This window comes from Cyprinodon tularosa, unplaced genomic scaffold (genome assembly GCF_016077235.1).
Source record: "Cyprinodon tularosa strain WSP-4 unplaced genomic scaffold, ASM1607723v1 ctg34, whole genome shotgun sequence".
Classification (NCBI taxonomy): Eukaryota; Metazoa; Chordata; class Actinopteri; order Cyprinodontiformes; family Cyprinodontidae; genus Cyprinodon; species Cyprinodon tularosa.
This window is the reverse complement of record NW_024039052.1, coordinates 1,318,929-1,333,073: the sequence shown is the minus strand read 5'-3', so window position 1 is coordinate 1,333,073 and position 14,145 is coordinate 1,318,929. Positions and strand designations below refer to the sequence as shown.

General features: G+C 37.1%; 1 protein-coding gene across 1 annotated transcript in view; it reads right to left on the bottom strand.

The window, feature by feature from the left end:
* Nucleotides 1–13,419, bottom strand: part of LOC119789528 (protocadherin-16-like) — a 103,877-nt gene extending 90,458 nt beyond the window's left edge. Inside the window, exons 1-2 of the mRNA XM_038294451.1 lie at nt 12,984–13,419; nt 3,579–5,399 (exon numbers count right to left, since the gene is read on the bottom strand). Of these exons, the coding sequence (XP_038150379.1) occupies nt 3,579–5,378 (1,800 nt within the window). The 5' untranslated portion in view covers nt 5,379–5,399; nt 12,984–13,419. The remainder of the gene's footprint in view (nt 1–3,578; nt 5,400–12,983) is intronic.
* Between the last annotated feature and the right edge of the window lie 726 nt (nt 13,420–14,145).

Here is a 14,145-nt window from a genome sequence, read left to right as displayed (position 1 = left end):
TTTAAACCTGACTTAGAATAAGGGACTGAATTGGACTGAGCAATATTGTGTCCCGAAAAAATTGCACTTACTGACACTAAAACAAAGAACTGGGAGGGGATATACGGGATCATGTAATATGTATGGTGTAAAATATAAGAAACAAAAGACAGCTTTTAGTGTGGCAAGATTCTACAGTGGCCACAGAAGAGAGGTACTGCACAATAATCGGGTGTTAATCGATTTGAGAGATAGGTAGATCAGTAGAATGCAGATAACAGGATGAGGATGCTGCATACTTTGCTTGTATTAAAAGGCAAGCTCGTAGACTGCAACATTAAGCTTAGCTCTAAGGGGGAATTTCACTCAATTTCTGACACATTACTGTGAGTGAATCCCACCACACCGCTTTTATTTATCCCATTATCCCTGCCACTTGATGAGTAAACACACGACCCAATAACCCACCAGATTTATTGTAAAATGTAAAACGACATAGTGATCGTTAATGAAGCAGGTTTATCATTTGGGTGATCATTTTAAACTTCCATTGAGTTTAAATGATAAAATTGTTGCACAATGAATTTCTGACCCTCCTCTCTACCATACCTGGAAAAGACCTTTATTAAATTTTCGACACGGCAAAAAAACGAGTTGACTTTCCTAGTGACTTAATTGTACAAGCCATATTATCAGATAATTATCGAGTGCATGCTGGGGGGAAAGGGAGATTTATTAAACTACTTTTATTGCATATCAAAAATGTCTCTCCCTCATTGCAGCCATGATATTTCGTACTAATGGATTTTATGGATCCAGAGCTTGTGCTGCTAGCATATTATTAAATGACCATAGTATGGGTCAAATTAATTACTTAATCATATGAGTAGTTTTCTTTTGATTCCCACATTTGTAATTAAGTGTAAAACAAAGAACTGAGTCACTGAGACACTAAAAAAATGGTTCAAATCTGTGATGCCTTAAATAAAACTTTGGTTTGAAGTTTAATGTTTTTAATACTTAAATACTTCATTTACCATCCAGTACAACTATTTTCTTTAAAGCTGATCTTCAATGATGGATTCCAAGATTAACTGCTGTTACAGGCTTATATTCAGCTCTTTCTAAACACCCCACTACATCTGATTATAAAATCATCTAACAAATCAAGTGATGTATCATTGATTGAGACAGAACAGCACAGGCGCAGAAGTGTGGAGCCAAAATTTATTAGAATAATGATAAACTGCTGTGCTGGTGACCCACAGAGTAAAATAAATAGGGAACCGTCAAACCTCTGAATTAATGATCACAATGCCCTTATTGTAATGGGCTTTTTTTAACCAGAGCTATGGATGCAAAGGGGAGAGACAGTGAATTTCATCTACTGAGAAAAAAAAGGCATTTGTCGACTTCCTGCTGTGATGTTTGGATGTAAAGCTGGCACCCTAAGTAAAAGCAGTCTGTTCTCACATGGCCCGCCAAATACACATGACTGCAACATCTAAGCATGCCAAAAAAAAGTCTAAAGCACTGGCTTCAAGGTCCACCACACATCAAGGCACCCGATTATGAATGGTGTGAGGTCAGTCCTAAACTGTGATCATGGAGATTTGTTGCCCACCAAAACATACATTTTTTGGTTTAGATTAAGTTTTCACGTGCAAAGTCAGGATGCCTCAAAGTTTTTTTTCTCACTGAGATTTTTAAATGAAAATCATTTAGCAGGGAACAGAAGTTATGTTTGGATTTTCTTTTTTTGAGTTTAGCTTTTTTAAGTAGTTGTAACTAATTCAGTAAGTTCTAATTAGCTTTTAAATTTGTTTAGCAAGTTTTTATTAGTTACAATTTGTTTAATAATGCTTAGTTTAGATTAGATTTCATTAGTTCTAATAGTATGTTTTTCCCAATTCAGTAAATTTTAAGACACAGGGTTCAAAAAAGTCAGATTAATGGAGCTTAAGCATAAAATTTCATCTGGAAGACTCTCATCATCCTCACCTGGACCAACCTACTGACAGGCCTCTTATCACTTCTTTTCTACATGTGAGTTTTTCCAGGTTGAATTGTGTATATAAAGTGTTCATTTAAGTAGTAATAAAAATTTAGAGGAAAAAAATATTAAAACCTGGTACAACTACAGTTGACTTTAACTGGGTCCTATTTAAAGGAAAAAAAACATTTTGCATCAGTTTACAAGCAATAAAAAATTATCAAGCCAATATATTTTTTGTCATATTTTAAGTAAATTTCATTTAGTTTTATAGCACAATACAGTTTCAGTTTTTGATTACTATTCATATTCATAACAATGAATAAAAACTTTTCTCCATTTCAATTTTGTTTGTTTGTTTTTTATTAGTTTTATTTCACTATAATAACATTGAAGGGAACCTGTAATGTTTATGACTTTTTAAAGCATGTCTGTGCTCCATTTAGCTGGGAGAGAGTGAGATAAACCAAGACTTTTAAAACCAATAGCAGGGCTGTTGTCCGCACCAACAACACCAAGTCAAATTCCTTGTACTGTAAGTGCAAACCTACTTGGCAATAAACTTGATTCTGATTCTGATTCAGAACGTAGTATTGTTTAAGGTTCTCAGCATGTTGTTTTTGGACATGATTGCAACCATTTGGAAGGATAGGGTAAGAAATTGCATTCTACACAGGGTACACAAGGAGATAACTGATTTATGAACTAATTACACTCTTAGTTTAAATAAGATGCTGTAGCAAAATTGACTGTCCATATAAAAATGTAAATTTGCTTTGAAACAAGAATAAAACTCTTATTCTGGTATTTTCTTTCTTACAGCATAATTATTTGTGCTTGAAAATAAAATGTAATTTTTGTGCCATAGCTAAGAAAATATGTTTAAAAATGATTACATAATTTACAAGTTACTACCACACTAGTTACAGTTTTTTACACGTTTTATAAGAAAACGCAACTCTAGAAAGATAAATGACTTGAGTGACATTAAACATCCTCTAAGTTTCTTTTCCATTGTAGTTCTTTCCTTTTCATTAAAATTGTCAGTTTAGAAAACAAAATTTTCAATGAAAGAAAACTGTTATTGAATAAAGAGCTGTAATTTATCTGAACTTTCATTAATCTTGTCATCTTCTGCCAATTTTTTCACAATGAATAAGGCTAATTAAGGTGCCTTTTAAAAGTGACATGACATATAATTCTTCACATAAAGCCCTGAATTTGTCTCTGCCTGTGTATGTGAAAAACCCTTTTGTGCTGACAGGGTACTTTAAATTGCCCCTGTTACCCTGGAAACCTTTCAAGAGGTGAAGGAAAGGACAGCCAAAATGGAAAACATCTTGGCCTAAAATCACAGGTAAATCCTCAATAAGGCCATGCAATTTCAACAGCTGTAACAGTAAAAATAGGTTTGTCTCAGAAAAATAAGAAGACCTACCAAAACAACCATAACATTGTCTGCTATTGATCTGATTAATTAACATCTGTTTAATTTCCAGAGTTTTCAGGGATTTGCATGCAACCGCTTTGGAACTCAGCCTACAGTTTAAGGACATCAATCTCTTTACAGGCTTTTATTAAAATAAAACCCAGAAAAAAGTCCTACCTGAAGAATGCAGGTCCCTGGTGGCGTGTTTTCCTTGATGGAGACGTTGTAGAAGTTTCTCTCAAAAACAGGCTCATTGTCATTTATATCCTGAAGAACGATATCTACCACTGATGTGGAAGAAAGGGGAGGTTTGCCTCCATCTGTGGCTACAACAGTTATACTGGGATTAGGGTTCTTTTCATAATCAAGCTGGGATAACGTGGTGATGATGCCCGTAATGGAGTCGATACTGAACCAGCTGTAGTAGCCACTGGGATCTTCGAGGATGCTGTAGTTAATGTCCCCATTTGGCCCGTGATCTTTATCTCTCGCAGTTACCTGCAACACAAAACTGCCTGGGAAGACCACCTCAGGGATCACTTGTCTGTACATTGGATGATCAAAAAGAGGTGGGTTGTCATTTATATCAGTCACCTGGATGACAAAGGAAGACTCCGCTCTAAGTGGAGGTGTGCCTGAATCTGTCGCCATCACCCTCAGCTCATAGGTGTCCCTTTCTTCCCGGTCCAGAATCTGGTCCACACATACAAGATATATTATGCTATCTTTTGTTGTCAGGCCAAACTTTCCATCTCCGCCTTCTAATGACACATTGACGTTAGCGTACTCTCCATAGTCTGGGTCAGTGACTGAGATTCGTGCTACATACTGGCCTGGCTGGGCACCTTCTGAGATTCTGGGAGAGCCATCCTCACTCAGAAAGATGATGGTCATGGTGGGTTGGTTGTCATTGTAGTCTCTGACATGAATGGTTACAAAGGCATTGGTCACTTCAGGGTGGGTTGCGTTGTCTTGAGCCTGGACCACCAGTTCATGTACTCTTCTCATCTCAAAGTCCAGCTGCTTGTTCAATGTAATGATGCCAGAGCTAGTGTCCACAACAAAGTATCGATCTGGGTCACTTTGCCTCCTGTTGATTTCATATAGTACCAGCCCGTTATCTCCCTCATCAGCATCTGTTGCAAAAACCTGCAGGATATTGCTTCCTGGTTGGAGATTCTCAGATATTATTGCATGATAGCGGCTCTGGTTAAAAACAGGAGCGTTGTCATTAATATCTTGTACGATAATATCTAAGGTCATCTGATCAGTCCTCTTGGGTGAACCACCATCAAAGGCCTCTAACAATAATGTGTAGGTTGATCTTTTCTCTCGGTCTAGAATGCCGTTGACCACCAAGTCGAGAAAGAGAACCTCACTGCTTCCTCTTCTTGTCTCTAAGGTGAATGCCTGGCCAACATTTCCATCCTTAATAATATAGCCCTGTGTGGTGAACTCTCCCTTATCACTGTCCACAGCTGGCTCGAGAGGAAATCTTGTGCCAATAGCCGTCTGCTCAGGAATTTTAAATGTGGCTCTTTTTCTGGGAAACTTCGGAACATGGTCATTTATATCATTTACTTTGATAGTCACTTCGACAGTCACACCTGTCATGGTTACTGCAATGAAGCTGTATCTGTCTCTCAACTCTCTGTCCAGAACTTTAGCTGTTTTAATAATACCTGTGCTTTCGTCTATGTCCAAATCACTACCCACTCCTGTGCCCTCATGGTCAGATATGAAATATAAAGAAGCTGTGACACCAGGTGGAAGTCCTGCGCTGATGTCCCCCACAACTGTCCCAGCTGGTTGTTCCTCATCTAGCTGTAGCTCAAGGGTCCCAAGAACAAAAGATGAATGGAGTGTTAAAAGCTCCAAGAGTACGTATACCATTAACACTATCCTGATGCCAAACCAACCCTCAGAGTGCAATGGATCCATTTTAGACTTTCCAAGACCCTTGGCAGCTGTCTTCATCTTTGCTTCTTCGTTTTAAGCCTGAAAATACACAAAGAGGGAAGCCTGAGTCATATCAAAATGTCACAACACCAGGAATAAGGAAAGTATTTCATATTTCTGCTATATTTTAAGAAAAAATAGAAATGTCTTTAACACATTCTCAGATGTTTTTGGCTGAATTTTCTAACATACCTCAGAAAAGGCCTAGAATAATACATTTTCCAACACGTCTTAGCTCAGCTAATAAGTCAACACCTTGTTTCTTCTTAAAAGCCCCTCATTTCTATAGAGGCAAAAGAAAAGAAAACAACAGGCCACAGCATATCCTCTCAGACAGGGAGTCTTGGAGTGTTTCTTACAAAGCAGGTGAGAAAATCACATTTTGGACACCCTGCATTTTTCTTGTAGGAGCACATTTTCTTGTAAAGCTGGAAGAAAATGTTTTCATTGCATTTAGAATGGAAGTGAAAAGTCTATACGTCACCATTAAGGTTACATAATGGTCTATATTATGAATTAAACAATGATAAATCTGTTAGGGGAAATATAGAGAAACTGCAATAACCCAGCTGCTCTGTGGGGCAGTGGGTAGCACTGCTACCTTGCAGCAAGAAGTTTCTGGGTTCAATCCCTGGCCCAGGGTCTTTTTGCATGGAGTTTGTATGTTCTCCCTGAGCATGTGTGGGTTCTCTCTGGGCACTCCAGCTTCCTACCACAGTCCAAAAACATTACTGTTAGGTTAATTGGCTTCTTTAAATTCTCCTTAGGTGTGAGTGTGTGCATAAGTGGTTGTTTGTCTCTGTCTTGCCCTGCGATGGACTGGCGACCTGTCCAGGGTGTACCCTGCCTCTCACCCATTGACAGTTGGAGATAGGCAACAGCACCCCTCGCGACCCCACTTGGGATTAAGCGTGTTAGAAGATGGATGGATGGATGGCTGCAATAACCTAATTCCATATGTGAGACTATACTGGTTAACTAGCTTAACCGATACATTTTGAACCACTGTTGAGTCTGCATTGAATTTCTACTAGGCCTTTAAATATAGATAATATAAATAACTGTAAATAAAATGTTACTTTTTTTTTCTTGACATCTGCTTTTAATCCTTTAGCTAAAGCTATAAATATTAGGAATATTACAAACACACCTTATTGTTAAATGTATATTTCTACAATGGCTTATAGTTAAGACTGCTTTCGATAAGTAATACAATGGAAACTGTTTAGGGATTTTGATAATAGCCAAACAACAATGCTGATGTTTTATTTCATATTTTAAAGAGTAAAGTCTGGCACAAAAATAACCCATTATATATGATTTAAATATCCTTCAAATGGCATCTAACTTAACAGCAAAACCAATTATGGTTTAGTAAGTACTCTGGTAAGGTTGCAGGTCGGTATATTTTTATTTATTTTATGTTAATTTGATATGTTGACATTCTAATGTATTAGATGTTCTCCAATGCACCATTAAAATGCAGCTGTTGGGAAATTCCCCCTGGTATCAGTACACAAGTCCCTTGACATATATATTCTTTTGATGGACATATGTAGTTTAAAAATCAGTTACACAATCTTTTTTTACTGTCTTTTATAATTTATCTAAAAATGTGAGAAAACACTTCTATTAGCAAAACATGTTGATCTGTCCAAAAAAATATTTTTTTTCTCACTTAATGAAAAAAAAAAAAAAACATTATTTTATCAGTAGAACGTATCTCCACTGAGTTTGGCATTGCACCCACAGCACCACACACGATCTGTAACTGAGAAAGAGAGACACACTGAAGCTGAGTGGAAACTGTTCAGCAAGACAGTCACCATCTGCTCAATAATCCTTAACCACTAAGTGTTTGGCGCATAGCAAATTATTGTGTCTTCTGAATCAAATACAGAAACTGGTTTCCAAGTTTTATGCGGTTCTCTCTGGATTTGAGTAATTCAAAACTACTTTTCTTGTTTTTGTAAAAGTTGTATTTTAACTTGGAGGAAACACATAAAGATGAACAAAACACAGTGTTGAATGTCTAAACAGCAACGTTTCTTAAAGGAAGCTTTCCAAGGCTCCCCCCAGTGGTTTAACAGACACTTACATGGAAACATTCACAACACGCCTGTGTGTGCATGTGTGTGTTTGTGATTGTACCTCTAAATCCCTCCCATGTGTCTGTGAGCACAGTGTACTGATCTGTCTCAGCCACGGTAGTAGCGGTGCGTTTGAGTGACAGAGTAGAAGGCTACAGCAGAATTGAAGGGCTCCACACAGTCTACCTCTTTCCCTTTTTCTGGCTCGACAGCATTATAATTGAGGTCCTCTGGATGTTGGCCATATGTACACAAGATTCCAGGCCTAATTTCAGTCAGCCATAATTCAAAGCCCACAACACAGAAAATGCTAACTTTTAATGTCAGAAAATCCATTTAGGTTGAGCAGTAAGAAACCTTTAGATTCTTGTTTTAAAGTATGTCATTTGATAAAGTGTTGCTAATGGTTTTCTGCAGTTAGTAGTAAATTCTACCCCTATGTCCTACATCGACCTTAAATCTATATTTCTTTCAAGAAGACAATACAAACACTAAATAACATGAACTAAAAGGCCAAGCACCAGAAATTCACCATTACATTCCATTGGAATTGGATTGTTTCGCAAGTTCTCTTCTTGGCAAAAGATGTATACGCACACATCCATGACAGCCTAAAAATCTTAACTGTGCATGAACTTTGTAGTCTAAGTATTGATTTACTTTACTGCAACACCGGGGATGAACTTCAACATCCACAGCACAAAAGGGAGCATTTTGAAGCCTGAATCTTTGACCAAATGCCACGACTGAAATAATGCATTTTCTAGTTGATCTCCAGCAGAGGACCTCTGCAGAGCAGCTCAGCCTAATGGATATAGCAGACACAGCTGGGTAAGGCAATTGTACAAGCCAAGTTTAGTAAATCTTGTAGTTTAAAACGATTTAATGAAGAAAAAGAAAGAAATTTGCTGTTCATGCCAAGGACACCAACTGAGTAGCTGACTGTCGCTTAAAAAAACAGGTGCTATTACTTTAATTTCTGAAAAACAGAAGTATGAATTTATAGTATTTTATTCATGCGATGGTTTTAAGGGAATATATCTGACAACAAAAGCCTCTTAGTCTAGAGATCATGCATGTGGTATCATCATATGCAGATGGCTTTCTTCAGAATCCTTGGCAAGAATATTTTTTAACCTGTAAGATGATTGAGATTGGGGCACCTTACAGCACCCTCCAGCAGTACAATAACCCAAATCATACAAAAAAGAGCTACAATGGAATACCTTAGCTTGAAGCCTTTTTATGTGTTAGAGTAGTCAAGTAAAAATCAAGGTTTAAATCTAATTGAAAATTGATAACAATACTGTGAAATTAATTTCCACAGATTCTATTCTCATCTGAAAGAGAAACTATTGATGGGCAAAGCTGAGAAATACTCCAAAGAAACTTGCAGCTGTAATAGCAGTGAAAGGTGGTGCTAGAAATACCACACGAGGAGTAGAATACATATATGCAAGTGATGCTTTCAAGATGTTTAACTCCAAATTTAAAAAAAAACTTTACTATTTGCACTCTACTGAAAAATTACACACCACTTTATGTTGATCAATTACAGAGAATTCAAATAAAATCCATTTAAGTTTGTGGTTATACTATGATGAAATGGGAAACATTCCAAGACCCATAACTACATTCAAAAGGCACTGAATGGGTGATATTATTAGTACCGTAATAGTTTTAGCACTGGCCAAATTTTATTTCTGAATCCTTTAAACGAAGCCAAGCAAACCAAAATCTTTGGAAGTTATAAAATGTTAAACATCTTTTAAAATACAGACGCAAACAATTCTCAGCCTTTCTGCAGATAAACTGAATTGAAAGAAAGCTGAAAACATCATGGCCATGATTCATCTTCCTCTACGTTGTTCACTGCTCATAATGGAAAATGTGTTCCATTTTGTTCAGAAAACATATTTGCTGCTTTGTACTTGACATCTCTGTTTTCTCTGAAGTATTATTTAGGTTTTGCAGCATTGTGAAACCAAACAAGGCTGTGGTTGGACGTGTTTCACTTAAAACAAAAGCAAACTTCTTTTACTTACTTTGAGCAAATACTGACACTATATAAGATGTAACAACACACACAAAAAAAAACTTTTTCCCAATGGGAAGATAGAGGAAGCATTCAATACTGCTGCAGATTAAATTAGACCAATTGCTCTGTAAATATTCCAATATGGAATATTTCATAAATCACTGATTACTTAAGGACAATCTATACACAGACATTAAGCTTGAAGTAAGAGTTACAACCTAAGATATTTTAAGCTGTTATCATGTCTCTTATTTAGGTACCATTCTAACTTATCAGGATCTTCTCATTTACACAGAAATAATCAAACTCTGCCTCTATGCAAAATATAAGCTTGTTCCTCAAAAGCAATAGAGATTACCTACTTTAATTAACACAACTAAATAAATGTAGCTGTTTTCAGACTAAGAGGAACAACTATATTGACAGACTTTGTAAAATGAGCATGTCAGAATTCCAGTTAACTCAAAGAAAACGTCTGTGGTTTAGAGACCATGCCAGCCAAGCGAGGCTCAGCGGAGCCATAATGGAAACCACAGACAGAACAGCAGATTGCCTGGACATGAGGATGACAGGCTTAGCACAGAGCAAACTAAAATTCTATGAATGTTGGCCAAACTAAGTGCTGTGTTTCTGTGCCTCACATTAGTCTTTGAAACTTCACTCTATGTGCATGTAAGAAGAGCAGGAAAAGCCATCACGGGCCTCCTTATGCATGTGTGCTGCCTCAGTTGTAACAGACACTGTGTTAAAGAGCCACACTTTCACTTTTTTTTGCCCCTCTGAGTCCTTTAGCCTAAGTTTATGAGAGTGCGTGACAAGAAGAATCATCTTCTTACCACATCAAGAGCAGCATGGGTCTGTTTAACTATTTTTCTTTAAAATGTTCTCGCTTAAATATTAATAATACGCTTTAAAGCTCATCCTTGTCACTGCATTTGTATTAGGAGGGATTGCATCAGCATAAACCCATGCATTTTGTTACAATTCCAGTGATGCAAGAAAACAACAACTCAAGAAAAAGTTTGAGAGTGAGAAATATGAGAATACTGAGAGGGATAGTTTAGGTTTTTCTGAAGTTATGTTCTGTTATATGTATATATATCCCCTGGTTTCTGCATAAATCTAGTTTAGTCAATCCCAGAGGCTGATGTTAAAAGCTTGTAGGGGAGGAGCTAAGACCAAAGCCTTTTGCTACGCATGGGAGCTATGCTGCATTTAGGGACGTCTTCCCAGTTGTGTAAATGTCTTGTATAAAAAAGATACACGCCTGTGGAAGCCTGTACGTTTATGGGACGCTTGGTTACAATATAAAATTGTGATATTGTGTCTATAAAATTTATGGTGGTTGACCACTAACCTGAAATGTGTGTACTTTATTTCTTCTGTCATGTATTTTATTTTGATACTTCCTTTGCTTTATTGGACTTCTTTTCTACTGTATTTTAACCTATTTAGCCTGTACCATCTGGCGGGGGATGTACAATGCTAATCAGTCTTGGCTGTAATTTATGTGTATGGGGTTGAAAAATGTTGTCCCTTTTTTGAAAAAATAAAATAAAATAAATGAAAGTGGATGGTTTCTAGCGTTCAAAATCTCCAAAAGTCAAAGCAATTTATAAACACTTACTTTAACAACAGTTATCACATTTGAATTAGGTAGTTATTTACAAAGAAATGGAGGTTGGGTGTAATATTCTGCACAAGATCTTTTTTGTGTGAAGCACAATTTTTATAGTTAATGCCTAAAATCAAGCAAAAAGCATTTACTTAGAGCCCTATAATAATATTTCTTTGTACTGTCTGGGAAACACTTACTCTAGGTTTTCAACTATAAAGTTTCATATAGAAATATCAATAGTAGTGAACAAAATCCTTCCTTTATTTCCTATTAAATTAACCTTTAATGTAGGTAGCTGCCCTATGTGAACAGTGTATTTTTTTTATATATATTTTTGATAAAATAGCAGTAGCAAAAACCATCAGGACTATTTTTTTTGTTTTTGTTTGGCAAGTTGCCCTTTTAAAAATGTTGCCAACAGGGGAGGTACACAGTAGTAAGAGGAGGAGAAACATATACAGCTTTGGACTGAATAGCCTCTATATAAGGTGCATCTGCTCTAGTGTGGAGCCTTGTATTACCCTTGCAAAAAAGTTGTTTTAAAACAGTATAAGGCTGCTATAAATTTGATCTCTATATGACTATTTACTAAACTGAACCCTAACACCAACTATATGGACAAAATAAACTTCCAATAATGGTTTACATATGACCTGCTATTAACCTTTTACAAGAGCTAAAAGAACAATATAGGATATCCCTTTAATTGCTTTTGGACCAACCAACACAACACATGGTGGCCATCTCCAGTTGGAGTAGCCTAGTGAATAAAAAGTTAAATCAAAAGTTGTAGCCCTCAAGAATTTGACTTTATTAACTAGGCTTTACTTTCTTTGTGTTCGATGAGAAACATACACATTTTTCTCCTTGCAGATACATATACTTTAGGATACATTTGTGGAATAGAGTTATAACATTTGTAAGTTGTAGTAAGTTGTTACATTCAGGCTGAATTTACAGTTTAACATTAATAACATTTGTATAGACTTTTTTAAGGTCCATATTTCTGTGACATTTGTTTTCTATAATCTTTTTGCTACAGTAAACACCGGAATTTCCCCATTGTGGGACAATAAATGTTCTATTCTATTCTATTCTATTTTCTATTCTATTCTATTCTGTTTTGTTCTGTTATATTCTACTCTATTTTCTATTCCATTTTCTATTTTATTCTAATCTTTATAAAATGAAACAAATATACCATAACCCTGTATTATTGTGGTTTAAGTAAAAAAAAAAAAAGGCAAACTGCACCATAGCAACCAATACAACCACAACTTCAGTGCGAGGTGATGGAGCCCTGTGGAGTTTTAATGAATTTATTAATTGGGGGGAAAGGAAGAGCCCAATTTACGGCTAATGAACATCAGTCCACCGTCCCAGTGGCTGTGCCGTCATGTGGAACCGTTTGGTTTGGGCTCAGTTGGCGCAGGAATGAGGCGCTGCAGCGGCTGCAGCAGCTCCGAGGACAATAAACTCCATGCTGCACAGTCCGAGAGGAATGTTTCCGTCTCAGGGGGGCTTTAATCACAAGCGACAAAAAACGGGCAGTAAATCTTTTTCTTGGCCGCTCTTCAAAGTATAGGCTGTGTGTGGAGCTTTTGTAATATTTACAAAGAGTTGGAAGTAGGACGCACAGCTACAAAGAAAAAACATGCATTTTAGAAAATCACTGGAACTTCTATTCTATTAAACTTTTTCAAGGTAAATTGAAATTTTCAACCATTAATTTGCATTAAAAAAAAAGTTCACAACATCCTGTTTTTGTTTTGTGCGCTAAAAGCATCCCCTGCAGCTTCATAATGACAACAGCCAATAAGCTCCAATCAGCCTCATCTTATCTGCTTAAGCTGACCATCACTTTGAATCATACTCACATTTATCTGCTCCTCTGTGCTGATTTTCAGGAAGAACTACAATATATCCACTCTCTCATAAGTTCCCCCTTATGGAGCAAAAAGTGAAAGTTAAATCCATATCAGGAAAGAAAGAAAAAAGCTCGGGTAGCCTATGGAGATCTTTTCTGAAGGACAGAATTTGTTTCTTTGACGCACAAAAACAAAAGTGGAAAAAAAAGGGCAAACTTGCAGCAAAACTTTCCTCATCCAGGAGACGTTATGTGCTCTCCGTCAGCCTCAGCCTGTCTGTCTGTCTGTGAGGATGAATGCAGACACACTGGAGCGGCTGCTGTGCGCTTCACCAGACCAAACGGTTTTGGGGGCCGAGCGGTGGACGTCCGTCTCCAAAATCTGATTTATTCGACACGTGATGGGCTGCAACCTCCTGCTCCTCTCCTCTTTACCGCTGCTGCTGCTGCTGTGATTGCTTCAAGCAGCCTCTGCAAGAAGGTTTCTCAGATTTGGACTGAACTCTGGTGCCACCATCCTACCTAAAAGTGAACTGTGAGCCACGTGCAATTATTCTTATCAATACTAACCAGAGGTCTTTTCCAAATAACAAATTCACATTTGCATTAATTAAAAATTTTATAGATGATGTTTCATCACACAAATATCAAGTGTTTATTTTTTATGTGCAGGGCATGGGTTTTATAACCTGACAACAGCCAGATGCATGGTTTTACACATAATAGAAAAAAATACTGCATACAACCAAAAGAGAGCAAGAAATATAAAGAAATATATTTTAATAGATTTAATATGGGGGTAGTGTTGGTATAGTGGTGCGCTTGAGCACTGAGAAGTTTGCAAGTACCCGGTTCGATCCCCACAGCTTGCACTCTGGGTCCCTGAGCAAGACCCTTAAACCCTGCATTGCTACCTGGATACCGCACACTGACAGCCCATTGCTCCCCAATGGGATGAGTTAAATGTAGAGGTAAATTTCTCCAGTGTGAGATCAATAAAGTTCAATATTATATGCAGAATCCTGTGGAAGACTTTTGGTTTAGCAGATGTCCTAGAAACAATCTTTGTGACCCTTCTACATGTAGAGTAAACCTTAAAAAGCTATGGCTGATAAAGCCTTCTGTTCCTTCTGCAATGGCGTAAATATCTTTACGCAGAGACAACAGCTGCT